The 26,343-nt window shown below is 55.1% G+C and overlaps 1 protein-coding gene across 1 annotated transcript in view; it reads right to left on the bottom strand.

Moving 5' to 3' along the window:
* DNAH17 (dynein axonemal heavy chain 17) overlaps positions 1-26,343 on the bottom strand; it is a 152,742-nt gene that overhangs the window by 67,758 nt on the left and 58,641 nt on the right. Inside the window, exons 26-43 of the mRNA XM_039476322.2 lie at positions 25,113-25,235; positions 20,118-20,465; positions 19,931-20,022; positions 19,384-19,510; positions 17,861-18,013; positions 15,377-15,502; positions 15,083-15,190; positions 13,198-13,329; positions 12,644-12,804; positions 11,695-11,851; positions 10,417-10,521; positions 7,730-7,887; positions 6,840-6,978; positions 6,463-6,690; positions 5,912-6,049; positions 4,174-4,306; positions 3,025-3,152; positions 2,283-2,431 (exon numbers count right to left, since the gene is read on the bottom strand). Coding sequence (XP_039332256.2) covers positions 2,283-2,431; positions 3,025-3,152; positions 4,174-4,306; positions 5,912-6,049; positions 6,463-6,690; positions 6,840-6,978; positions 7,730-7,887; positions 10,417-10,521; positions 11,695-11,851; positions 12,644-12,804; positions 13,198-13,329; positions 15,083-15,190; positions 15,377-15,502; positions 17,861-18,013; positions 19,384-19,510; positions 19,931-20,022; positions 20,118-20,465; positions 25,113-25,235 — 2,705 coding nt within the window. The remainder of the gene's footprint in view (positions 1-2,282; positions 2,432-3,024; positions 3,153-4,173; positions 4,307-5,911; positions 6,050-6,462; positions 6,691-6,839; positions 6,979-7,729; positions 7,888-10,416; positions 10,522-11,694; positions 11,852-12,643; positions 12,805-13,197; positions 13,330-15,082; positions 15,191-15,376; positions 15,503-17,860; positions 18,014-19,383; positions 19,511-19,930; positions 20,023-20,117; positions 20,466-25,112; positions 25,236-26,343) is intronic.

Here is a 26,343-nt window from a genome sequence, read left to right on the forward strand (position 1 = left end):
TGGACAGGGATACACAGAGACGGCGGCCATGTGGAGGCAGAGGTGGAGATGGGAGGGACATGTCCATGCGCCAAGGGACGCCGAGGACCACAGGGAGCCCCCAGGAGCTGGGAGAGAGGCCCGGGACAGCTTCTCCCTCAGAGCCTCAGAGGAACCAGCATGGCCTACTCCTCGATCACAGACCGCGGCCTCCAGCCCTGGGAGAGGAGAAACGTCTGCTGTTTGGAGCTGCCCAAATAGTGGCCATTTGTTTCAGCAGCTGGAGGATGCTGTACAAGCAGGCAAGTGTCGCTGGAGAAGCCAGCACAAGAGGCACCCGGGCGCAGCAGCTCCTGGCCCTGTCCCCGTAGGGAACGCTCCGCTCCGTATCCCTCTCAAAGCCTGGCCGGGTACTCACCCATCCAGTACTCTGCACACCTGCCATATGTGTCCAAGCCCAGGGTACTCCACCCTGGGGAGTTGGGCTGTCTGCCTCCCAGCAGAGGGTCCCACTCCCCACGCAGACAGCAAGGAAGTGCATCAGCATGAACTCCAGAGACTTTGTTTTCTCTACCTATAGACTTGCACACACCTGGAAACAGCCATGCCTGCATCCCATTCCCAAACATTCTCGTCTCGACAAACACTACAAAGCCTCGTTCCTCCTGCCCCAGCCCTACCCTGCAGCACTCAGAGGTAGCACTCGCCTCACCTCCGGTGCCTCCTCCCGGCTCCTCCCGACCTCATCACCATCTGGCTTCTGCCCTCATCATGCCCTGACGCTGTTCTCCCTGAGTGACAGAGCTGCGCCTAGTCCCCAAGTGCAGTGGGGACTCCTCCGTCCTTGGCTTGACTCTGGGTGCTATCCTGCCGAGGCTGCTCCCTCCCAAAGCTTTTGTCGCTGTGTGTCTGGGATGACGTGTCCTGGGTTCCCTTCTGCCTTTGGTTTGTTCCTCCTCTGAATCCCTCACGGATTCTTCTTCCCCCCAACAGGGCAGACTTCTCTCAGACAGCCAACTTTTCTCATCACTCTCCACATCTTTCCTGGAGAGCCCAACTCCCCGGCGTGGAGTACCCTGGGGTTGGACACATATGGCAGGTGTGCACAGTACTGGATGGGTGAGCGGGTGGGTGGATCGGTGGATGGGTAAGTAGGTGGGTGGGTGGATGGGTAAGTGGGTGGGTGAGTGGGTGGATAGATGGGTGAGCGGGTGGGCGGGAGGGTGGATGGATGGGTGGGCAGGAGGGTGGGTGGATGGGCAGGTGGGTGGGCAGGAGGGTGGGTGGATGGGTGGGTGGATGGACAGACGATAGATGGACAAACTGTGGCTTCCAGCCAGGACACTTCCCTGGAGCCTCTTGCCCCAGGAATGCCCCACTGGGATTTCTGCCTAAGTCCATGGAGGACATTTGGACAAAGCTATCATTTCTATATCCCCAGGAAATCCCTTATTCTGTCAATTACCGGTCGTGTGTCCAAGCCAGAAAACATGCCTCTGGAATCAATATCAAGTCTTCCATTTCTCCAGATTCCGCACGTTTCTTAGACCCATCCCTTCCTCTCTCATCCCCAGTGGTCCCCGTCCTGCGGGCCTAACTGGCTGCTTTTCCTCGTCTCGTTGGAAAGGGCCGCTTGCCCCTGGTCCTGCTGGGTGGCCCAGCATCAGCACCTTCCCGCTGGGAGCAGCCCCTTCTCCCTTTACGCTCCGGCCAAGAGATCCTGACCACTGCCCATCCGGGAACGCCCTGTTTCCCGCCATGCCCTGTGAACTCGGGTTCTTGTCTGGTGTGCATCTCATTTTTTTTTTTTAAAGACGGGGTTTCACCATGTTGGCCAGGATGGTCTCGGTCTCTTGACCTCGTGATCCACCCGCCTTGGCCTCCCAAAGTGCTGGGATTACAGGCGTGAGCCACCACGCCCGGCCGCGTCTCATTTTTACCCCCGAGAGGCGGCCTGATCCTTCAGATGGCAGCCCAAACCTCAATCACCTGGGAAGACTCCCCACCCCTTCCCACCTCCACGGAGGCCAAGACCCTCCCTCCCGCACCAGCTCCTGCTCCCTGGCACTCCGTGCAAAGGTCTGCTTCCTCAGCCGCCCTGCCACGTGTCACCATGTATTTACATCACTTATTTCAACGTCTGTCTCTCGTTCCTTCACTACTGCAACCCTAGTGCCTGGTGAGGGCCCGCTACACAGTGTGTTACATGAACGACGAATGAATGAATGTTCAGCCCTGAAATGGGCCAACAGCCTCGTCTTTCCCTGCCAAGGTTTGGAACAGGGAAGGAGAGCCCCACTCACGGGTTCCATCCCAGGTCGGCCGGGTTGATGTAGAGGATGCCGGCTCTGGAGACGGTGGCCGGGGTGGCTGTCCTCAGGTGGCTGATTTCAAACACCAGCCTCATGGTACGGTTCAGCGGGATCCGCTCGTTGCTAGCCAGGGTGAGGACCTAGGACGGGACAGCAGCCCATGGGGTCCTGTGGTGACAGCTGGCATCCTGACGGTGTCCCAGGGCAGGGGGGTCACCTCAGAGCAAACCTCTGAGCAAGGAGGAGGGGCTCTGGCCAGCCCTGCTGCCCCCGACTCCTGGCCCTAGTCACGGCCATGACCGGCCTTCCCTGGGCTTCTCCGCCGTCCTTGACTCCAGCAGTCTCTAGACGCCCACGCCGTGGAGTCAGGGCGGCCTCCTCAAACCGCTGCCCCTCCCGTCCTGCAAAGTCTCCTGCTCCTTCCTACACCCAGCTGAGGATCACTGTTAGAAAATGGACTCTAGACAATTCCAAATACCATCTGCTTCCCAGGCCGTCACCCTGAACCCGTCCTGCTGCTAAGACGTAAGGTGAGGGGCCAGCAGAACCACCGCCCAGGTGGAAATGACCACAAGGCACCCCCCTCGCTCACAGCTTCTGCCTGGAGTTCCAGACGCGACGCCTGCCCCAGGCCCCACGTGCAGGGCCTGAGTGCCACGCAGGTGCCTCTCTAAGAGCCCCTGCGGTCCCTGCCTTGGGTGGCCTTGGGGCTTAGCGGCCAGGGCCCACCCACCTTGTTGTCGTCCATGACAGTGTTGAGAGACTCGATCCACATGGGGTCTATGTCCCCATCAAGGACGATCCACTTGGGGCCGTCATGGGTGATGTTGGCCAGGTCCCGCATGATGGTGGAGAAGAGTCCTGGGGGAGGTGGGCGGTGTAACCCTGGGCCCTTTTCCCCAGCCCCATTCCAGTCTCCACCAGTCCTGACCCTGGCCTCTCCCTGGGAGGTGGCCCGTCCCCTCAGGCATGAGGTGCCTGGGCTCCCTGCCCTCCCTTGTCCGGGGCCTCCCTCCTCCACGTCCTCTCCATCCCTGAGGCCATGCGCATCCTCCTCCCCGTCAGCCCCTCTCTGTGGCCCTGGCTGGCTCAGTTTTCCCAGGCTCAACACCCCACAGGGCGCAGCGCCTGTGCACGAAGCTCTGTCCACCGTCCACTCACACGCTCGGCAGAGTCTACGGAGCACGCTTCGTGCATCAGGCGTGGAGTGGAACAGGTGGGGCTGGGGGCACGGAGCTTGCCTTCTAGTGGAGGAAGTGAGCTGTACATGCAGAGCCAGCGATGGGGGGCAGGAAGAGCAGCTCCGGGGGGGTAGGGGGTGGGGGGCACTGAGGGGTAAGTTGCGGGGGCCAGGCTAGACAGAGCCCTCCCCTGGGCTCCGGGTCAGGATCCCCTGCTCCTGCTGACTCCTCTCCAGCTCTAATGGCTTCTTCCTACAGCCCACTCTCCAATGTGCCCTGAGTTCCTTTCTTTTAGTGCAAACCCAGGCATGCCACTTCCTGGGGTAGGCTCCTCCCCCGAACCCACCGACCGAGGCGAGGGCTCCCCGGGCAGCCTCCAGCTTCCATATTCGGCCTCCCATGTGCTCCTCACGGGTCACACCCGTCCTTGCTCTGGCCTCTCCCCTTGGCCTGCTCGGGGCAGGCCTGTGGTTCTCACTGCAGCTCCTGTGGCCCCCATTCCTCATCCCCCAGCCTGGGTGCCATGTGCCTACACCTCCCCGTAAACTCTGCTACCATGGTGCCACCATTGCTGGCCATGTGCCTGAGAACCCCACCCTAGCCTGGGGAGGCTGGCCTTGCACGTGCGAATGGGTCAGCCTACCCCCACTGCATTGGAACGGGTGTGCCCCTGCAGCCCGTCCCGGGACCACCCCTGTTACCGTCTTTCCATTCCCTGGTGGCTGGGTTGATGATCCCAAAGAGCTCATCGCAAGTGACGGCCTTGGGGTCCAGGTCCACAGCCACGGGCTTCCGCTTCAGGTTCTGATAGGTCTTGTTGAGGGATTTGAGGACCTGGCAAAGGTGGGGCCACTCACTTGTGACTCCATGTCCCCGGCACATCCCGCCCCACCAGCCCCAGGACCACGGGTGGGCCTGCACTGGATGGGCCCTTATGTACACCTGGATGCCCTTTTTCTTTCTTTTTTTTTTGAGATGGAGTTTTACTCATCGCCCAGGCGGGAGTGTAGTGGCGCGATCTCGGCTCACTTCAACCTCTGCCTCAGGGTTCAAGTGATTCTCCTGCCTCAGCCTCCCGAGTAGCTGGGATTACAGGCGCACACCACCACACCCGACTAATTTTTGTATTTTTAGTTACAGATGGGGTTTCACCGTGTTGGCCAGGCCGGTCTCGACCTCCTGACCTCAGGTGATCCATCAAGCCTCCCAAAGTGCTGGGATTACAGGCGTGAGCCACCGCACCTGACCCTGGATGCCTTTTATGAACCACCGGGCTGAACCCTTCTCTCTATGTGGTTTGCTTTGGGGCACATAGGTGAGTTTACACCCCTCCAACCACGGCTGAGGCGAAGGTGGGCCGGGCGACGGGGAGGTAACTGTTCATTGTGCATGTCCGCTGCCCACAGAGAGCTGCTTGCCCTGAGCCTGCGAGGCTCAAAAAACATTCACGTGACCTTCCTCCTCATGACACAGTAATACACACGCAGTGAAAAACCATAGAAAACTCCCCAGCCGGGAGCGGTAGCTCATACCTGTAATCCCAGCACTTTGGGAAGCCGGGACAGGGGGACTGACTGAGCTCAGAAGCTCAAGATCAGCCTAGGCAACACACTGAAATGCCATCTCTACTTCAATAAATAAATAAACAAATAGCCGGGCATGGTGGCGCATGCCTGTAGTCCCAGCTATTCGGGAGGCCGAGGCAGGAAAATTGCTTGAACCCGCAAGGCAGAGGTTGCAGTGAGCCGAGATTGTGCCACTGCCTCCAACCTGGGCAAGAGTGAGATTCAGTCTCAAAAAAAAAAAAAAAAAGAAAGAAAGAAAAAGAAAACTCCCCATAATCCCTCCATTCAGGAAAATGACTGCAAAGACAGTGGAGGACGTTTCCTGTACGTGCACGTCCAAGTTCCTTTTTAGAAAACTGGGCTCAAGCAGCCTCTGCCTTTTCAAATGTGACTTGCTGTGAGCTTCCCGTGTGACTGGTGTTGGCAGTGGTCTTAAACACAGCAGAGGAGTGCAGCCTGTGGGCTTCTGGCTGGACACTCAGCTGGCAGGGAATTTTCCACGTCACAGACATCAGTCACAATAGCCACCACCCTCCGAATGGCAGAAAGCCCCAGGCCGAGGCAGGGGACAGGAGGGCGATGGGTTGGGCCGGCCGCAGGGAGGGGGAGACAAGCGACTGACATCAGGGAGAGAAGAGCAGAAAGCCAAGGAGGAACAGGGAGGGATACCTCGCCCTGGGACCAGGGTCTGCGGCCGCCCCTCCCCTCCTCCTCGGCCTCAAGCTTCCTCCCTGGCCCAAGACTCAGGCTGGGGGCTCCCGGGATGCACTGGGTTGGGGTCTCTGGGGTGGGGGGTAGTGATGGAGGGCTGACCCTTTGCCCCAGCCCTCCCCCACTGTGCCGGATCCCCACGGGGTCCCCGGGGGTGACTCACCTGGGATTTGCCACTGCCCGCATTCCCAATGACGAACACCGAGTGCCGGACCTGCAGCAGCTCCTCCAGCTGCACCACCTTCAGCACGAAGCTGTCCTCCGCCTGCAGCTTGAGCTCCACGATGCTCTGCTTGATGATCTGGGGAGACATGATGAGGCTGGGTATGGAACTGAGGCAGCCTTTCTTTGCCGAGAGGCTGGAGGGCTTCCTGCCCGGTGTGGGTGATGATACAGGCGCCCTTGCCCTCTGACGGGCATGCGTTTGCAAGTTCTGCTGTCAATGCTGAGAGCTCATGTAGCTCCCCGACAACCTCCTGCAGGGGATCGGTCTGCCTGAAGCCCCCACCAAGACTCCAGTTGAGAGAGTGACCTCCCCCAGCACTGAGAGGGAGGCCTGTCCGGGGCCGGGGAGGCAGCTGTAGCTCAGAGCTGTCTTTGTAGCACAGGGAAGCGTGCGTGTGTGACCTGGGTCCCCACCCATCCAGCATCGGCGAGAAGGAAGCCAGGCCAGGCCGGCTCCTCAGGACAGACCCAAGGCCCTGGAGCTCCGACCTTTTCAAAATTCAGGTCTCGCTTCCGAGGCACGTCCAGAGCTGGGAAGAGGTCCCCGATCAGCCCCATGAACACAGGCAGGTCGTCGGTCACGATCTTGGGGATGTTGAAGTCTCTCAGCGCCCGCATGAGCACCTGGTCCTCGGCCCGGCTGGGGTCACCCCTCTTCAGGGAGCCGGCCACCACCAGCACAGACTTGATGGCCCGCAGGCCCCAGTCGTAATGATCCTGTGGGCGGCGGGCACAGGTAGGCAGATGGGAGCTCACCTTCCCACCGCCAGCACAGAATCATCAGCGGGCAGGGCCAAAGCCAACCCCGGCCGCTGCCTGCATCTGAACCTCCCACCCACACCCGCCGTGAGCTCCAGAACACACACCTGCTTTGATAGCAGCTCCTTGCACAAGGTGTAGAGGGTGATGAACTTCCTGGCCAGGAGGCGGGCTTCCAGAAAGCCCTCAGCCACCAGCATGATCTCGCAGATCAGCTCGAAGTCGGGGACGACCATGGCACAGGGCCTGGGGAGGTCAGCAGTACCCGTGGGCTTCTGCCCACTCCCTCCCCCACCCACGCCCCTGCCTGTCCCTCTTCACCTAGGAGAGGACACCTCACCTGCCAGGGGGAGCACAGCACAGTGGTGAACCTTCAGTCCCTGGACCCTGGCTCCCAGCCCACCCGCTCCGCACTTCCCTGCTCCCACCACAGCCTCCGCTGAGCGTTCCTTCAGGCCCCTCCTCCGAGAGCCACCCCCCGACCCCAGACCCCTGCCTTCCATCACTGTGCCCCCGGTGGGTCCTCCCACCCAGGGAAAGACAGAGCGCTTTCTGAGGAGGCCCTCACCTGCATTACCTTGGGAGCTTTTTTTTTTTTTTTTGAGCTAGAGTTTCATTCTTGTCACCCAGGCTGGAGTGCGATGGTGCTATCCCAGCTCACTGCAAACTCCGCCTCCCGGGTTCAAGTGATTCTCCTGCCTCAGCCTCCAGTTTAGCTGGGATTACAAGCACTTGCCACCATACCCAGCTAATTTTTATATTTTTAATAGACACACGTTGGCCAGAATGATCTTGAACCCCTGACTTCAGGTGATCCACCTTCCTTGGCCACCTAAAGTGCTGGGATTACTGGCATGAACCACCACGCCCGGCCATCTTGGGAGCTTTTGATGAATTCTTCCCTCCCCAGCTCACCCTCTGCCCCTCGTCGGCACTGGGACGCTGCTGTGCCCGGCCTGGCTCACCGCAGCCACTCGCTTTTGTCTGGGCCCCGTACCTGAACAAGGCTTTTAGGTTCTCAGGCAGCTCCGCACGGCCAGCGTACCCGGGGTTCATGGTGATGAAGATGCCGACGGTGGGAATGAGGCCTATGGTCTCTCCCAGGAAATTGAATGTTTTCTTCTTGGCTCGAATTGCATCCTGGACACACTTTACCTGCACAGTTGGTGGCAGACACGTTGGCATGGAAGCAGCCAGCTTCCATGGGCCGGTGGGACCTCCATGTACGCTAAAGCATCAGGCTGTGAATTTGCAGGGGCCTCCTAGCTTATTTTTTTTAATTAAGCCTTTTATTTTTGAGAAAGTTGTAGATTCTCATGCTGTGTAGGAACTAAGACAGAGAGCCAGCACAGTGGCTCACACCCGTAATCCCCGCACTCTGGGAGGCCAAGGCCAGAGGATGATTTGAGCCCAGGAGTTCAAGACCAGCCTGGGCAACACAGGAAGACCCCGTTCTCAACAGCAGCAGCAACAACAAAATACAGAAGACAGGGACTGGGGGGAAGAAAAAAAAATGCAAAGGGAATTCCACGTACTCTCTGCCCAACGTCCCCTGAGGGGAGCATCTTGCATAACGACAGTGTCTGTCACAGCAGGGGAGGGGGTGACACTCAGGCCAGCACTGCTGTCCCCACGGGACCCCTACTGTCCCCTCTTACAGCCACACCCACTTCCCTCTTGTCCTTTCGCCCGCTTTGGCCCCTGGCAAACGCATCCTTCGTTTCTGTGATTTAGTCATTTCACGGGTGTTAAACAAGCAGAACTGTATCGAGCTCCATCTTCCCAGGTGGGCTTTTGTCACTCCGCAAAAGTCTCTGGAGAGGCTCCCAGGCTGTTTCGGGAATCAGTCAGTATTTCACACCCTATCCCTGCTGAGCGGGGCTCCAAGCCCACCTTGACCCCTCCAAGGACTGGTGAGCAGCCACCTCCATATCAGACGGTCTTGAAGGCCACCTGAGGGCTGTGAGGTTGAACCCGGAGGTTCCGGGGTCCCTGCCTGCCTGAGGTCTCCTCTGGAATCCTGTGGAAGGTGGCTGCGGCTCTCCAAGTCGCCACGCGAGGGGGCCCAATACTCGCGGTAAAGCTGCTCCCAGCACCTGCCTTTCCGTCTTCCCCACCAGAGCCAAGTCCTGGTGCCCTGCTGAGCCCACATGCCCCATGCCCAGTCTGCTGAACATGCAGCCCACCCTCAGCAGGGCTGCGGCCCTTCAGAACGGGACCATCTGCCTCTAGGTCAGGCCTCTCCTGTGGTCTCCATCGGAGCCCGTGAACATTCAATGCCCAGAGTAGGTGCTACGTAAATATTCTGGGGTTCATTCACGGACATGGGAGGTGCTCAGCAACTCTGCTCTCGCACCAGCGTCGAGGGAGAGGGTTCCCACGGCAGCGGCCAGCACTGCCCATGGGTTGGGGTCACCATTCTCCTGGCCACGTGGCCTCCAGCCCTGGGTCTAGGGATGATGGGGCAGAGGGAGCCTAAGGAGAGGAGGAAGCAGCCACGCCAGCCGCCTCTGACCCTGCAGGGAGACCTGGGTCACCAGCGCCGTTTGACAGATGAGAGGGTGGAGGCACAGGGAGTCACATCACTGCCGAGCCGAGAGTCAGGGGTTAAGTCGGTGTATAAAGCGGGTGCTCCACCCAGGCTGGGGGGCTGTCGCACGTCCACACCCCACTGGCTCCTGATCTGCTCTGGTGTGGGAGGGCCTACACACTGTCGGCACCCTGCCTCAGTTTCCTTTTGGAAGAACAGTTGTTCCAGGCCCCCAGGCTGGCCTCCTCTGACCCCCTAGAGTCCAGGGCTTCTCAACCCTGGCCTGCGTCAGGATCACCTGAAGCATTTGTTTAAAATGCAGAAATGCTCATCCTAACAAGTGGGGCCCACGCTGGAGATTTTTTTTTTTTTTTTTTTTTTTTTTGGAGACAGAGTCTCGCTCTGTCACCCAGGCTGGAGTGCAATGGCATGATCTCGGCTCACTGCAACCTCTGCCTCCCGGGTTCAAGCAATTCTCCTGCCTCAGCCTCCCGAGTAGCTGGGATTACATGTGTATACCACCATGCCTGGGTATCTTTTGTATCTTTAGTAGAGATGAAGTTTCACCATGTTGGTCAGGCTGGTCTCCAACTCCTGACCTGACTGAGATGATACACAGCCTCAGCATGCTGGAGATTTTAACAAGCAATTGATGGGGGCGGGGCGTTGGCCCAGGCCACTCCCCACACCGAAGTCTCTGCACCCACCTCGCCCCAGCCGCCCCGCTGCATGCTCTGTGCCCTGGCATGGTTGTTCCCAAAATACATGGGCACATTTCCTCCCTCCTCCTCTTCCTCCCTCTCCCTCCTTTCTTTCCTGCCATTCTCTTTCAGCACCTCCTATGCCCAGCTCTGCTGATACCAGTGACAAAACACTATGCCCTTCTTTCCTAAGCAAAATTCATGATCCTCCCACCTGTATTTGGTTACGTGCACACCACCATACATGTAACCTGTAATCTGATTCTGTTTTCAACCTGTATGTCTAACCAGGCTATGGGCCCCTGGAGGGCAGGGCTCACTGGCCCCACACCACCCTTCGGGGCTGGGCACATTGCAGAGAGGCAGGGAGGGTCTATCCGGTATGTGAGGTAACAGGAAAGCTGATGAGCCAGTTACCCGACGTGACCCGGAGCCCGCAGGCAGGGGACTTACCTGCACAGCAATCACAGACAAGACTTCCACTGAGATGCGATTAAACTCATCAAAGCAGCCCCAGGCTCCTGTCTGGGCCAGCCCCTTGTAGATATTTCCGCAGGACTGGGAAAGGCAAGATGGAGAAAGGAAGAGCTGGGAGGGTGGCAGGGAGGATGGGCACTGCAGGGGTCTCCACCTGCCTCTTCAGCTGCGCGCTCTGCCCATGGCTCACTGAGGCTCCGGTGCACTGGGGCCTTCGGGAGGCCAGCAAGCAGGTCGGCTTACTGCCCAGGGTAACACCGTGGAGGGCTGGGTACCAGGAAGAGCCCATCCTTTCACCCGTGGCCCCCAGGGCTCCCAGACCCCAGGACAGAGGCTTCATGAGTCCCTGATGAGAGGGTTCCGAGAAGCACATGTGAGTCCTAAGCCTCGCCCATGTTCCCAGCCCTTTTCTCTCTTGCACGTAGAAGAGAGGCAGTCCTCTAGGGCGGGATGGGGACACGCCAAGCAGGCCAGGGGCTTTTCCTCAAGGCATCTGAGTCCCTCTAGGCCCCACCTGGGCTGTCAGAAGTTCTCTTCCCAACGGCACCTGGGATTCCAGGTGAATGTTAAGTCACTTCTAGGGAGACTCAACTGCAGATTGCAGTTTTCTGATGTCCAGGAGGTGGATATGGGACTGCGTGGCTTTGACAGTCAATAGGGGCTGCTGGCTCTGCCCTCACCTCAGGAGGGGGTCCCCCAGATTGTGGGGCTAGGCCTCTGCAGGCCCAGGGTCCAGAACTCAGGGATCCCCGTCTTGCCTCCCCCTCTTGCAAGAGGCTGCTGCAGCCTGGAGGTCGAAGGCGTCCCCTCCCCTGCCTGGCCTTCTGTGAACTGACAATGTCCTGTGCAGGCGCTGATGACCGAGGGGACTGGGCCTGTCCCCTGCTCCCCTCCCGAGCCTGCCTGGACACTGCTTATACCCCATCTCATGCTGAACCGTGAGGGAAGTGCTCACCCCCGCGTGGGGTCCTCAGTTCTGGGGCAATCTCAGAATTGAAGTCGAGAGAGGGTGACCCCCAGGGCAGGGGCTGGGGCAGGACATTGGGGGCCGCGTCTGTCCACTCCGGGAGTCTCTGCAGAGGGACCCCCCCGAGGGGGATGCCAGCAGCAAGCGAGGGCCCTGGTGCTTCCTCCCCAGCGTCGTTCACAGGTATCCACCGATCTGGAGCTCACTGTGGGGCCTCGGGGGACAGGTGCTGAGATCTGCCTCTACGTGCGGACCCTGGATCCCACCTCCGGACCTCAGCCGCGTACCTTGTAGTCCATCTGCTCAGAGCAGTTGAAGACGTAGACCATGGTGCCCAGCGCTCTGCCCAGGTCCTTGGTCGTCTCAGTCTTGCCTGTCCCAGCGGGGCCGGCGGGGGCTCCGCCCATGATCAGATGCAGGGACTGGGTCAGGGTGATGTAGCATCTGCAAGGGACCACAGGTAAGTGAGCGCGTGTGCCAGGGACCCCACAGACGGCCTGCCCACCTTTTTTTTTTTTTTTTGAAACAGAGTCTCCCTCTGTCACCTAGGCTGGAATGCAGTGGTGCAATCTTGGCTCACTACAACCTCTGCCTCCTGGGTTCAAACGATTCTCGTGCCTCAGCCTCCTGAGTAGCTGGGACTACAGGCTCCTACCAGCATGTTTGGCTAATTTTTGTATTTTTAGTAGAGATGGGGTTTTGCCATGTTGACCAGGCTGGTCTGGAACTCCTGACCTCCGGACTCCTGATCCACCTGCCCCTGCCTCCTGAAGTGCTGGGATTGCAGGTGTGAGCCGCCGCGCCGGGCCACCACTTTTTCTTTCGTTGCAGTTATTACACTTGCTCAGCCCCAGGAGACACACAAGGGAGAGGGCAGAAAATCTCCAGGTGTGACCAAGAAATCAACACCGTGGGGCAGAGGCCGCCCAGACGCCTCTCCTACCTGCAATTCGGGGGGCCGGGCCCTGCTATGACAACCGGAGTCTGCTCGTGAGGGTGCATGAAACACCACCCCCACTCAGCAGGCCCGCAGAGCAGTGGAAGCACTCTCCCGAGGCCACACAGCCAGTGTTGAAACAAGGCCGTGGTGGCAGCCCTGCACCTGAACACAGGTCCACCTGACACAAACGCCCGCTCCGTCCAGCCTCTGCAGCTGACGTCCAAGTCGGACAGTTCCGAGAATCACAGGGAAGGGACCAAAAGCGTAGGTGTGAATGGCTCGGGGACAGGCCTCACCGGTCAGTGAGTGGGGTGATGACCAGCCGCGGCGTGTTGCCCAGATACTCGTAGGAGTACTGGATTTGGGCATCACAGATGTTGGCAAAGCAGTGTCTCTTCTCTTCGTCCCAGCGGTGCCGGAGCTGGGACTGCCAGGTGAAGGCCTGAGAACTCTCCACCTGCAGGCGGGCCGGAGCTCTTGTCGGCCAAGTGCAATGTCAGAGCCAGACCTGGTCGAGAAAGGCCAGCCCACCTCCAAGGCCGGTCCCCAGGTGCCCAGCGAACGTTCCCTGGCCCTCTTTCCCCCCGACAGCACCCACATCCAACCGTAAGGCCACCCTCAGTAGAATCTCGCTATGGAATGGCACGTCAATGGGCAGCCATCGCCCATCTAACCACAGGGTGTCGCTCAGCAGGGGTCAGGCCGGGCAAGGGGTTTAGGAGGCAGCTGAAGGCAGCAAGAGAGCCGGTGCCTCAGGAAGAAGTGGGAGAATCTGGAGTCCCTGAATGCACAGCCCTCAACCCGGTGTTCCCTCGCCCTTCCACAGCCCCCAGGGACAGGGCACTCGTGCCTTGGCCGTGATCATTTTGGCCACCACGTCCCGCGCGTGAACGTCGATGGTGCAGATGGTCATGATCTTCATCCTGTCCCCAGCGTTGAGGTTCCCGATAAGCAGCGTGATGAGTACATTCAGCTGGCTAATCTGCAGGGGAGAGGTACCTTCGCTGATGTAGGGCCACAGCCCTACAGGTTGTGGGGTGTCCCTTATCGCTGTGCTGAGGCACAGGATCCGAGAAATCAAGAGACAGGACACAGAAGGACTGGAAAAGAGCAGCTGGGCTCGGGGGGCCATGCCACCTGTGAGCGGAGACAGGCGAGGTCCTGAATGTCCAGGACCGTCTGCATGTACTGGGTGCCAGATAGGGGAAAGGGTAGAGAGAGGTCATTTTCAAGACAGTGATAGGGTCACTATAATCGCGTGCACAAGAGGTCCACCCCCATTAGGTCACCGAGGCCAGGAGGTGGGCCGTGCACTGAAGAGTGAGGTATCTCTTGTCTAGGGGCAGGCTACTTCTAAGGAATTCTCTAGGGGGATGCTCTTGAGTCAACACAATAGCAGCGCTGATCAGGTCTACAGCCACCTCCTGGCAGCTTCCAGTGATTTCTATAGGAAGATGCTTTTGAGCCAGCACAGTGACAAGAGCTGATAAAAGTTCACAGTCACCAAAGTGCGATTACGTCAGGGGGGTTTAAGCCCTCGGATACTCTCAGGATTGCCGATCTGAGGGCAGCCTTCCACAAGAACTGGACACAAGGTACTATTAACACCTTTTTCAGGAGTGGCTCTTGCTCCAAGCCTGCCATCCAGCAGGTATCTTTACGATACTGAACGCTGCCGCCTGGGCCAGATTCTTGTCCTGGTATAACTGTTTTTCCCTTAATTCATGCTCTGCACCGTGTCTGCTCTAGACATTCCTCCAACTATAAGCAAAATACGCTCATATATGTATAGCTGTTTATCCCTTAATTCACACTCTGTACTGTGTCTGCTCTAGGCAGTCCTCTAACTATGAACTAAGATATAATTGTATATATGTGCATATATATATAGGGAAATAATGAGTAGTCGGATATTCTTCAGGCACTAATTCTATAAACTAATATATGATTACATATAAAGGAAATAACTGAGTAATAACACTACAAACTAAGATATTCTTTAGGTACTAACTGGGTACTAACTGTGCCAGGGATCTGCCTAGCTCTCCTTCCTCAGTGCCCAGATGGGGGGTTAACCACAGCTGAGACTCCACAGGCACCCACATGCACTGGGGGTCTCGTGGCTGGGTGCTCACGGCTGCATAGGGAAGACCACCTTGCTCTTGTTTACGGTAATGAAAAGCAGGAGAGCCCTCGGTGTCTCCCAGCCAGGCACGGGTTTCACGGTGGTGCAGCCCTGACAGGACGCTTTGGAGCCGCTAGGACGGACATAGGAGAAGGAACGCAAGACCACGGAAGAGGGTGGATGAGAAGCAGAAACAGCTGACTTTAAAGCCATCCAGAGAGCCTGTATATTTTCACATATAAATCAGTTCTACACACACACGAAGAGTAGCAGGTTGCATAGGAGAACACTGACCGAGTCAAGTTTGGGTTGTGGGATTACAGGTAAATTCTCCTTCTTTTAAAGATGATCTTTAGTTTCTGTATTTCTAACCAACAACCACCCCACCTTAAAAAAAAAAAAAAAAAAAAAAAAAAAGAAGATGAAGAGGCACCTGGGGCTGCAGTGCGTGGCTGCCTTTGGCCTGCAGAAATGGTGATTTTGCAGGGCTCAGTCTCGGAGAAGAAGGTACTTGCCCAGCAGCGTTTCAGATAGACACGTGAACTTTTTAAAAGCACCTGCTTTTTAAACAAGTTTTTAAAACATAGCTAAGTACACGCTAGTAACACACCTGCTTTTTGTTGTAATCTTTGATAGCGTTTTCATAGCCTTCCTCCAGCCTGGCAAATGCCAGGCCCACCTCGGTCGTCCACCAGATCTGGGTGCAAGTCAGGGCCACCTGAAAGTAGACGCCCCCATTGCCCATGCAGCGGGCGATCCCTAGTGCCCGCTAACGGAGACTTTCTGCTGAAGGCTGAGACAGTTTTCCAGGGGACTGCAGTTAACAGGGCAGCCCGTGGACACAGTGAAACTCCCCCCTCATCTCAGCCACAAGGCACCAGCCAAGCCCCCGCCCGCCTCAGACCTGGGCCGGGTAGTCCAGGATCCACTGCTCCCTTGGCTTCTCCTCATAGGTCACCACAGCCTCCGGGATTTCGTGCCGGAGGGTGGAGCACATGCGGTCCAGCACTCGATTCAGCCACACTTCCACCTGGGGACGGGAGCCACAGTGACCAAATACAGCCACGTGTGCCTCTCATCCCAATGATTTGCTTTGTTGTAAAGAGAAACGTTGATTCTTTGTCATCACCCGCATCCCGGGGTACACACGTCAAGGATTTCACAGAGCAGTCACACTGACACACCTTTTCTTTCTGAACTGAGGCAGGATCTCGCTCTGTGGCCCAGGTGCAGCCGGCTCACTGCAGCCTCGACCCGTGGGCTCAAGGGATCCTTCCATCTCAGCCTCTCAAGTAGCTGGGACTGCAGGCATGCACCACCACACCCGCTACTCAATGACTCACTTTGAAAATGTGGCTGGGGAGCCCAGCTTCCAAACTTGCATGAAGCATCCGGGTCCAGACACACTTAGTTCTCAGTAAGAAAAGCGAGGGTATCCAGAGAAAGATTTAAGAGAGACACAAGCTACGCCTGCATTCCTGAGCCCCTGCTGCCATTCTGAGATGGGACATCTGGGGCCTCCTCTTTGCCCAAGGGCTCGGCCTGGCAGGAGTGACGGCTCAACAGTGAGGCGTGGTCACTGTTACAGGGGAGACAGGATGCCAACCAGTTTTGTTTTTTTTTTTTTTTTTTTTTTTTTTTTGAGACGGAGTTTCGCTCTTGTTACCCAGGCTGGAGTGCAATGGCGCGATCTCGGCTCACCGCAACCTCCGCCTCCTGGGCTCAGGCAATTCTCCTGCCTCAGCCTCCTAAGTAGCTGGGATTACAGGCACACGCCACCATGCCCAGCTAATTTTTTGCACCTTTAGTAGAGACGGGGTTTCACCATGTTGACCAGGATGGTCTCGATCTCTCGACCTCGTGATCCACCCGCCTCGGCCTCCCAAAGTGCTGGGATTACAGGCTTGAGCCACCGCGCCCGGCCGTTTTTTTTTTTTTTTTTTTGAGACTGAGTCTCACTCTATCACCCAGGCTGGAGTGCAGGGGCGCTATCTAGGCTCACTGCAACCTCCGCCATCTGGGTTCAAGCGATTCTCCTGCCTCAGCCTCCTGAGTAGCTGGGACTACAGGCACCCACCATCACACCCAGCTAACTTCTGGGTTTTTAAAAATTTTTTTCTTTTTTTCTTTCTTCCTACTTCAGGTATACACAAGTTTCCAATTTTTGTTATTTTTAGTAGAGACGGGGCTTCACCATATTGGTCAGGCTGGTCTTGAACTTCCGACCTGGTGATCCGCCCCGGCCTGCCAACAAATCTTATTTGCATTTGATTATTTTTTGAGAGAGGGTCTTGCCTTGTCACCCAGGCTGGAGTGCAGCGGCGTGGTCATAGCTCACTGTAGCCTCAACCTCCTGGGTCCAAGCAATCTTCCTGCCTCAACTTCCCAAGGAGCTGAGACCATAGGCACATGCCACCGTGCCTTTCTCATTTTTAATTTTTTTGTAGCGATGGGGGGGTCTGACTATATTGCCCAGGCTGGTCTTGAACTCCTGGGCTCAAGCAATCCTCCTGCCTCAGCCTCCCAAAGTGCTGGGATTACAGACACTTTGGGAGTGTTTTTAATCAAAGCCTTTTTGTGAGTCACCACACCTGGCCTTTATTTGTATCTTAAAATATATACCCTTAGGCCAGTTACAGTGGCTCATGCCTGTAATCCCAGCACTTTGGGAGGCCGAGGCAGGCCGATCACCTGAACTCAGGAGTTCAAAACCAGCCTGGCCAACATGATGAAACTCCGTCTCTACTAAAAATACAAAAATTAGCCAGGTGTGGTGGCAGGCACCTGTAATCCTAGCTACTCTGGAGACTTAGACAGGAGAATCGCTTGAACCTGGGAACTGGAGGTGGCAGGTGGCCAAGGTGGCCCCACTGTACTCCAGCCTGGGTGACCAGAGTGAAACTGCATCTCAAAAAAAACAAAACAAAAGAACCCCCACTCCGCTCCCCCCAGAAATAAAACCATACCCACAAGTAACTGCTACTGGGAGAAAAAAAACCCTCAAGTGGATTTGAGAGTAGTTTTTTTTGGGGAGGGGGCGATGAAGTCTCGCTCTCTTGCCCAGACTGAAGTGCAATGGTGCTATCTTGGCTCACTGCAACCTCCGCCTCCCAGGTTCCAGCGACTCTCCTGCCTCAGCCTCCCCAACAGGGCTTTTCTCCCGTCCTGTCCCGTTCCTGTCCTCCCTAAATGGATAAGACTACGCTAAAAATCCTATAAAGAGGTCAGTCCCTTAGGCGTTTTCCAGAGAGGCAGAGGAGAGGAGCAGGGAGCGCTGGTGGCTGCCCTGGCTGGCGGCTCTCCGGACGTTGCTGTCTGAGGGCGTGTGGCCCACACACGTGCTGTGCCCTCGTCCTGGGTTCCCTGTGCGGGGTGCGCTCACACTCACCTGCCCCGAGAGGTCACATTCCTGATCAAAATCCATGTACTCATCCTCCTTGCTGTACATCCCCAGGCCCACCTTGAGAGGCTTGTGGTTGGCATCAAGCCGGAACTTGAGTTTGCACAGGCTATCGAAGAGTTTGGACAGGTGGCGGCTCACCTGCACGGAGGGGAGAGGCCGGAATTAGGCAACGGCGGATGCAAACGCGGATACGCATGGCTGGGGCTTTCCTTGGGTGGTTTTAGGCATTGTCTTTTTTTGGGAATATACTCCCTGTCTTTGATCAACGTTAACTAAACATGGCTAAATCAACAAAAGAAACCAGCCAAGACTGCTCCGAGTCAGGACACAGAAACCAGGCAGGAGCCCCAGCCCTTCCAAGCCAAACATCCATTCTTGAAGATTTCTTTCTTTTGTTTTTGAAAAGGTTCTGTCCCAGCTCCCAAGCCACACACACAGGCCATTCTTACATATCCCTTCTTCTTCTGTGTCCCCTAACCTACGGCCAAAATGAAATACAGGCATTTTCCCTTCACCAGTTAACTTTTTTCTTTTTCTTTTTGAGACAGAGTCTCGCTCCGTCACCCAGGCCAGAGTGCAGTGGCAAAATCTCTACTCACTGCAACCTCTGCCTCCTGGATTCAAGCTATTCTCCTGCCTCAGCCTCCTGAGCAGCTGGTACTACAGGTGTGCACCACCATGCCCAGCTAATTTTTGTATTTTTAGTAGAGATGGGGTTTCACCATGTTGGTCAGGCTAGTCCTGACCTCGTGATCTGCCCACCTCAGCCTCCAAAAGTGCTGGGATTACAGGCATGAACCACTGCCCCCAGCATTTTTTTTTTTTTTTTGAGACGGAGTCTCGTCCTGTCACCCAGGCTGGAGTGCAGTGGCGCGATCTTGGCTCACTACAACCGCTTCCTCCGGGGTTCAAGCAATTATCATGCCACAGACTCCCGAGTAGCTGGGATTACAGGTATGTGGCACCACGCCCAGCTACTCTTTGTAATTTTAGTAGAGACAGAGTTTGGCCATGTTGGCCAGGCTGGTCTCAAAGTCCTGACCTCCCGTGATACGCCTGCCTGGGCCTCCCAGAGTGCTTGGATTACAGATGTGAGCCACTGTGCCTGGCCTCTTTTCTCTTTTAGAAGAGCCTCAAGGATGTGCCAGTTCCTTGCTCTTGGGGCCCTGAGATTTACTAGCTGATGGGAGAGTGACCCACTGACCGGTGTGTCTTTCAGAAACAGTGTCTTCCCAGGCCTCTGGCATACAACCCGTTTTCTAGAAGGGGAAAATGAGACACAGAGGGGCCAATGAACTTCCCCAAAGCCAAGTGCAGAGCAGGATGTGACAGGAGTCCCGCCACGTTTCTGCCATGGCTGGGGACCCCGGGCAGCTTCTGGTGGAAAGAGCCGCCTGGAGATGACAGGGACATTGCTCCCCCATCCTAGGGCTGCTCGGATAGAGGCACCTGCGTGGAGTCTGGCCTGATATTGGCTTAAACTCCGGAATGCAGGGGGCCCCGCCTACCTCCACGGGGTCATTGCCATTGGAGAGAATGTCCAGGAGGTCAGCCGAGGAGACAAAATAGAATCTGGGGAAGGCCAGTCTTTTCGTCTCTAAATACTCTGCCAAAGCCTTTTCACAGATGGCCAAGCTGGGAGGAAGGAAGGAGAGGAAGCCGGTGACCCCACGCTCTGCAGGGATATCGGCAGCCCACCCTATCGGGGCATGGAACTGATCAACCTGCCGCTGTCTGGACCGCTGTTCACAGGCCCGGTTTAATTCAGAAGCGTCTACTGGATGCTCTCGTGGCTTTGCCGCCCCCTGACCTTGTGGGCACTCCTAGGTAGGAGGAGGCCTCATTTCTTCTCTGGGTCATTGCTTCCTTCAAGGCTAACCCATGGTGTGGGGATGAGGCCGGGGAGTGCATGCTTCCCTGGGAAATGGAATAGATGAACCCAGGGCCCATGGTTTTGCCCCATCCTGGCCAGTGGGCTGCACAAGACTCAGGTTCCCTAAGACTTAGAGGATGACCGCCCCTGACTCCCTGGGTCTGGACGGGCGTGGGCCCCACCTCTTCTTCAGGGTCTCCAGTTTATTGTAGAGGCCGGGTTTGTTGGTGGCTTCCACCACATTGGGCGTTTTCACTGCCTCTTCCATCAAGGCCTGTGAAAAGAAGAGGATTGCCAAGGGGTGAGGGACCCCGTTCTGGCCGACAGAGTCATTCCCGACAGGCGTGGGGGCCCCCGGGCCGCGCTTGCCTTGAATTCCTGGTCGATGTCGTCGAAGCGCTTGGAGTCCTCCGGGAGCTGGGCACGGATGTCTTCGGAGCCGATGAAGATGCTCTCCAGGTGGCTCCAGGTTCGCTGGACCTCAAACCAGATGGAGATGACGGAGTCCGCCGTGGACAGCTTCTGCTGCCAGCCCGTCACTTCCCTCAGGAAGTGGGCCAGGTACTTGGACATCATCAGGTTCTGCAGCTGTACCTGGTTGTCCTCCAGCGTCTCCACCAGCACCTCGTTGGACTTGAGCATCACGGTGCCTGTCCGCGGGTGCGGCTCGTGCTCGAATTCCATCGTGCTCCACGTACTGTCCAGGGCTTTCAGCACCTTTTGTGGGAAGAGAAAAGTCAGGTCACTGAGCATCTGGCATGCGAAGCTCAGGCAGGACCGCGAGTTCCCAGGACGTGGACTGAAGCTCCATGATCAGAAAGCCAAAATGCTCAGGCCGACATATTCACAGGATCCAAAGGCAGATCCAACCTGAACCGTCATCCCCCAGTGAACGGATGTATGCGATGTCTGTCCATATAATGGAATATTAGCCACTAAAGGAATGAGGTACAGTCACATGCCACAATGCAGACAAACTTGAAAACCTCAGGCTGAGTGAAAGAAGCCACCTGCAGGCCAGGCACGGTGACTCATGTCTGAAATCCTAGCACTTTGGAAGGCCTAGATGGGCAGATCATGAGGTCAGGAGTTCGAGACCAGCCTGGCCAATATGGTGAAACCCCGTCTCCATTAAAAATACAAAAAAAATCCTAGCCAGGCATGGTGGCATGTGCCTGTAGTCCCACCTACTCAGAGGCTGAGGCAGGAGAATCGCTTAGATCTGGGAGGCAGACGTTGCAGGGAGCAAAGATTGCAGCACTGCACTCCAGCCTTAGAGGGAGGCCTGCCTCAAAAAATAGAAAAGAAAAAAAAAAAAAAAGAAACCACATGCACAGACTACATAGTCCATGTGAAGGAGTCCAGAACATTCCACCCTAAAATACGCCATCCTGCACATTGACGATTTTGACAGAAGTAATTGAAGGGCAGCAGATGCAGGAAACTCTCTCTCAGCCTCATGCTGTTCCTGGGAGTCAGGAGATGAAATTACCGGGTGAATGACGCCCTTCTGATACCAGAATGAAAGGAGCATTCTCACCACTAGGACGGGAAGTCGAGGCAGAAAGACTGCTGTCCGCTCAGACCTTGTTAGAACAGCTCTCACCTTCCAGCCTCCCACGCAGATGCCCTACTTTCCTGCAACTCGGTACTTAAGGGTGCAACTCTAACTGTGTTTTGGGGTCTTCATTTCCTCCCATATCACAGAAAACTTGGCTTAAATAATTTGTATACTTTTATCCTCTTGATCTGTCTTACGCCAATGGAATTCTCAGACCCAGCTGGGAAAAACCCTAAAAGCATAGAGGGAAGATGTCGCTTCCCTAACTACGATGCCGTTGCTGCGGAAGCGTGGAAATGGGGGATCTATAGAGAGGGAAAGGGGGTTAGTGTATGCCTAGAGCTGGAGACGGGGGCGTGTTAAGAAGACAGGGCGAGGGATGATGGGTAAAGGATGTGAGTTTCTTTTCGAGGTAATGAGAATGTTCTAAAATTTGTTAATTCTATCTTTTATTTTATTTTGAGTTGGAGTCTCACTCTTGTTGCCCAGGCTGGAGTGCAGTGGCACGACCTCGGCTGACTGCAACCTCCACTTTCCGGGTTCAAGCGATTCTCCTGCCTCAGCCTCCCACGTAGCTGGGATTACAGGTGTCCGACACCATGCCTGGGTAATTTTTACATTGTTAGTAGAAACGGGGGTTTTGCCATGTTGGCCAGGCTGGTGTGAAATTCCTGACCTCCAGTGATGATCTGCCCACCCTGGCCTCCAAAAGTGCTAGGATTGTAGGCATGAACCACCACACCCAGCCTATTTCTATTTTTAAAAATTTATAATTTTTTTTTGAGAGACAGGGTTCAGCCCAGGCTGGAGTGCAGCAGCGTGATCACAGCTCACTGCAGCCTCCAACTCCTGGGCTCAAGTCACCCTCCCACGTAACCTCCCAAGTAGCTGGGACTACAGGTACATGGGCCATGACACGCCCAGCTCACCTTTATTTATTTTTTCGTAGTGATGGGGTCTGCCTGTGTTGCCCAGGCTGGCCTTCTTTTGAACTCCTGGGCTTAAGTGATCTTCCTGTCTCCCAGAGTGCCAGGATTGTAGGCATGAGCCCCCCACCGTCTGCCGTTTAATATGTGCTGATTACACATTTGTAACTATGCAAAAAGCCACTGAATTGTAAGCTTTAAACAGGCAAATTGTATGGCATGTGAGTTATATCTAACATTGCTTTTTTTTTTTTTTAAAGAAAAGCTTTATTAGATATAAATATTTTTAAAAGCCAAAATGTGACAATTCAAACTCACAAAACAGGATGACGAGAGAGGCTTGAACCGCAAACGTTTTCCTGGCTGCTAGAACTGCAGGTAGCTGTGGCACATTAACAAGTCCAGGTACTGACTGGGGGCCCATCCCTCGACCCATTCCCAGCCCTCCCCTCAGCTCTCCAAAGTCAGAGGAAAGAACTGACATCCATGGAGGAGTCAGACAGGACCACAGACAAGGATGCTTGAGACAGAGATGAGAGTTCTGGTTATTTACAAAATGTCCCAAACTATTGTATGTACAGGGGGGCAAACCTATAGTCAGGAATTGGGTTTTCTAAGAAAAATCCTAGAAGTAGGCCAGGTGTGGTGACTCACGCCTGTAATCCCAGCACTGTGGGAGGCTGAGGTGGGTGGGTCAGTTGAGGTCAGGAGTTCAAGACTGGCCTGGTCAACATGGTGAAACCCCACCTCTACTAAAAATATGAAAATTAGGCATGGTGGTGCATGCCTGTAATACCACCACTTGGGAGGCAGAGGCAGGAGAATCACTTGAACCTGGGAGGTGGAGGTTGCAGTGAGCCAAGATCATGCCCACTGTACTCCAGCCTGGGTGACAGAGAGACTCTGTCTCAAAAGCAATAAAAAAATAATAAACAAATAAGTTCCAGAAGCATTTAAGATTTCTTTCACAGATATTCATGATATTGTGGGGTGCCTTTCTTACCCAACATCATGAAAATGGCCATACTGTCCAAAGTAATTTACAGATTCAATGTTATCCCCAACAAGCTACCATTGACCTTCTTCATAGAACTGGAAAAAACCACTTTAAACTTCATATGGAACCAAAAGAGAGCCCACATAGCCAAGACAATCCTAAGCAAAAAGAACAAAGCTGGAGGCATCACACTACCAGACTTCAAGCTATACTACAAGGCTACAGTAATCAAAACAGCATGGTACTGGTACCAAAACAGAGATATAGACCAATGGAACAGAACTGAGGCCTCAGAAGCAACGCCACACATCTACAATCATCTGATCTTTGACAAACTGGACAAAAATAAGCAATGGGGAAAGGATTCCCTGTTTAATAAATGATGTTGGGAAAACTGGCTGGCCATGTGCAGGAAGCTGAAACTGGACCCCTTTCTTACACTTTATCCAAAATTAACTCCAGATGGATTACAGATTTAAACATAAGAACACCATAAAAACCCTAGAAGAAAAACCTAGGCAAAACCATTCAGGACATAGGCATAGGCAAGGATTTCATGCCTAAAACACCAAAAGCATTGACAACAAAAGCCAAAATAGACAAATGGGATCTAACGAAGAGTTTCTGCACAGCAAAAGAAAAAATCATTAGAGTGAACTGGCAACCAACAGAATGGGAAAATTTTTTTGCAAACTACCCATCTGACAAAGGGCTAATATCCAGAATCTACAAAGAACTAAAACAGATTTACAAGACAAAAACAAACACATCCACTCAAAAATGGGCGAAGGATATGAACAGACACTTTTCAAAAGAAGACATATATGAGGCCAACAAACACATGTAAAAATGCTCATCATCACTGGTCATTAGAGAAATGCAAAACAAAACCACATTGAGATACCATCTCACGCCAGTTAGAATGGCGATCATTAAAAAATCTGGAGACAACAGATACTGGAGAGGATGTGCAGAAAGAGGAACACTTTTACACTGTTGGTGGGAGTGTAAATTAATTCAACCATTGTGGAAGACAGTGTGGCGATTCCTCAAGGACCTAGAAATAGAAATTCCATTTGACCCAGCAACCCCATGACTGGGTATATACCCAAAGGATTATAAGTCGTTGTATTATAAAGTCACATGCACATGTATGTTCGTTGCAGTGCTGTTTATAACAACAAAGACCTGGAACAAACCCAAATGCCCATTGACGATAGACTGGACACAGAAAATGTGACACACATACACCATGGAATACTATGCAGCCATAAAAAACAATAAGTTCGTGTCCTTTGTAGGGACATGAATGAATCTGGAAACCATCATTTTCAGCAAACTGACACAAGAACAGAAAATCAAACACCACATGTTCTCACTCATAGGTGGGTGTTGAACAATGAGAACACATGGGCACAGGGAGGGGAACATCTCACACTGGGATAGTTTAGGAGGTGGGGGGCCAGGGAAGGGGAGGGACTGGGGGGTGGGAGTGGGTTGCTGAGGGATAACACTGGGAGAAATGCCTGATGTAGGCGATGGGATGGAGACAGCAAACCACCATGGCATGTGTGTCCCTGTGCAACGATCCTGCAGGATGAGCACGTGTACCCCCGAGCTGAAAGAACAATAGAAGGAGGAGGGGGGAGAGGGAGGGAAGGGGGAAGGAGGAGGAGGGAGGAGACAGAGGAGAGGGAGGAGAGGGAGGAGGAGGAGAAGAAGGAAGAAAGAAGAAAAAGAAGCCGCCCCCAGACTTCCCCTGAGTGTCACGGGGCGGCGGGACCCCTGTGACCCGAGACGTCTCTGGTGCCGTCAGCGTGGGGCGGGGCAGCTCCAGGTTCCTTCCACGAGGCACGCAGGGCGCTGGCAGCGCGGTGTACCTTTTCCATGCCGGACTCTTTCACGGCCTTGTCCACGATGTTGCGGACCTCATCCTCGTAATTGTGGAGGTTCAGCTGCAGTAAATCGGCCAGGGTCGTCTCTTCTGACATTTTAAATTTCACCTAGGGAGAAAGCCAGGCACGTTTCATTTAAGGTCGTCCGCACTGCAGTGGCCGGACCTCGCCGACCTTCACGGAGAGCCGGGACCGGGGTGTGACCGCAGGCTGCCGGAGGGGGGAAGGTGAGCTCTGCTCCACCACTTTCCGCTCTGGGACGTGGGCAAGTGCCCTCTCCAAGCCTCTCCTTCCTTCTCTGTCCAACCGCGTAACAGCAGAACCCACCTGCACTGGGCAGAACAGTGGCCCCCAAAATTCATGTCTACCCAGAACCCTCGAATGTCACCTTATTTGGAAATAGGGTCTGGCAGATGCTGAGGATCTTGAGATGAGGTCATCCTGGATTTTCCAGGGAGACATAAATCCAGGGCCACGTGTTCTCATGACAGAAAGGAGAGGGAGCTCTGAGTCACACAGGAAGGAGGGCCGTGGGGAGACCGGGGCAGAGACGGGGGTGATGCAGCCACAGCCTAACGAATGCCTGGAGCCCCCAGACACTGGAGGAGGTGGGAAGGACCCTCCCAGGAGCCTTTAGAGAAAGTGCGGGCCGCCGACAACCTGATTTCAGAGTCCTGGCCTCCAGCACTGTGAGAGAACATAGGTCTGCTGGTTTGGTTTGGTTTGGTTTTGAGATGGAGTCTCGCTCTGTCATCCCGGCTGGAGTGCAGTGGCGCAGTCTCAGCTCACTGCAACCTCCGCCTCCCAGGCTCAAGTGAGTCTCCTGCCTCAGTGTCCAAAGTAGCTGGAATTACAGGCACGCACCACCACGCCCGGCTAATTTTTGTATTTTTAGTAGAGATGGGGTTTCACCAAGTTGGCCAGGCTGGTCTCAAACTCTTGACCTCATGTGATCCTCCCGCCTCAGTCTCCCAAAGTGCTGGGATTTTAGGCGTGAGCCACCAAGCCCGGCTAGGTCCGCTGCTTGAAGCCCCCCATTTGTGGTCCTTTGCCATGGTAGCAAATCCACCACCTCCGGCAGCTGCCGTGTTCATAATAGGCAAAGCGCTCTGCGGTGGTGGCCAAATCACAGGTACCAAAATATCAGTGCCACCCACTTCCCAAATCACTCTCACGTCCCTTGTCTAATAAGCTTCTTGCTGTCACGGAGTCAGAT

Source organism: Saimiri boliviensis, chromosome 17 (genome assembly GCF_048565385.1).
Source record: "Saimiri boliviensis isolate mSaiBol1 chromosome 17, mSaiBol1.pri, whole genome shotgun sequence".
Lineage (NCBI taxonomy): Eukaryota > Metazoa > Chordata > Mammalia > Primates > Cebidae > Saimiri > Saimiri boliviensis.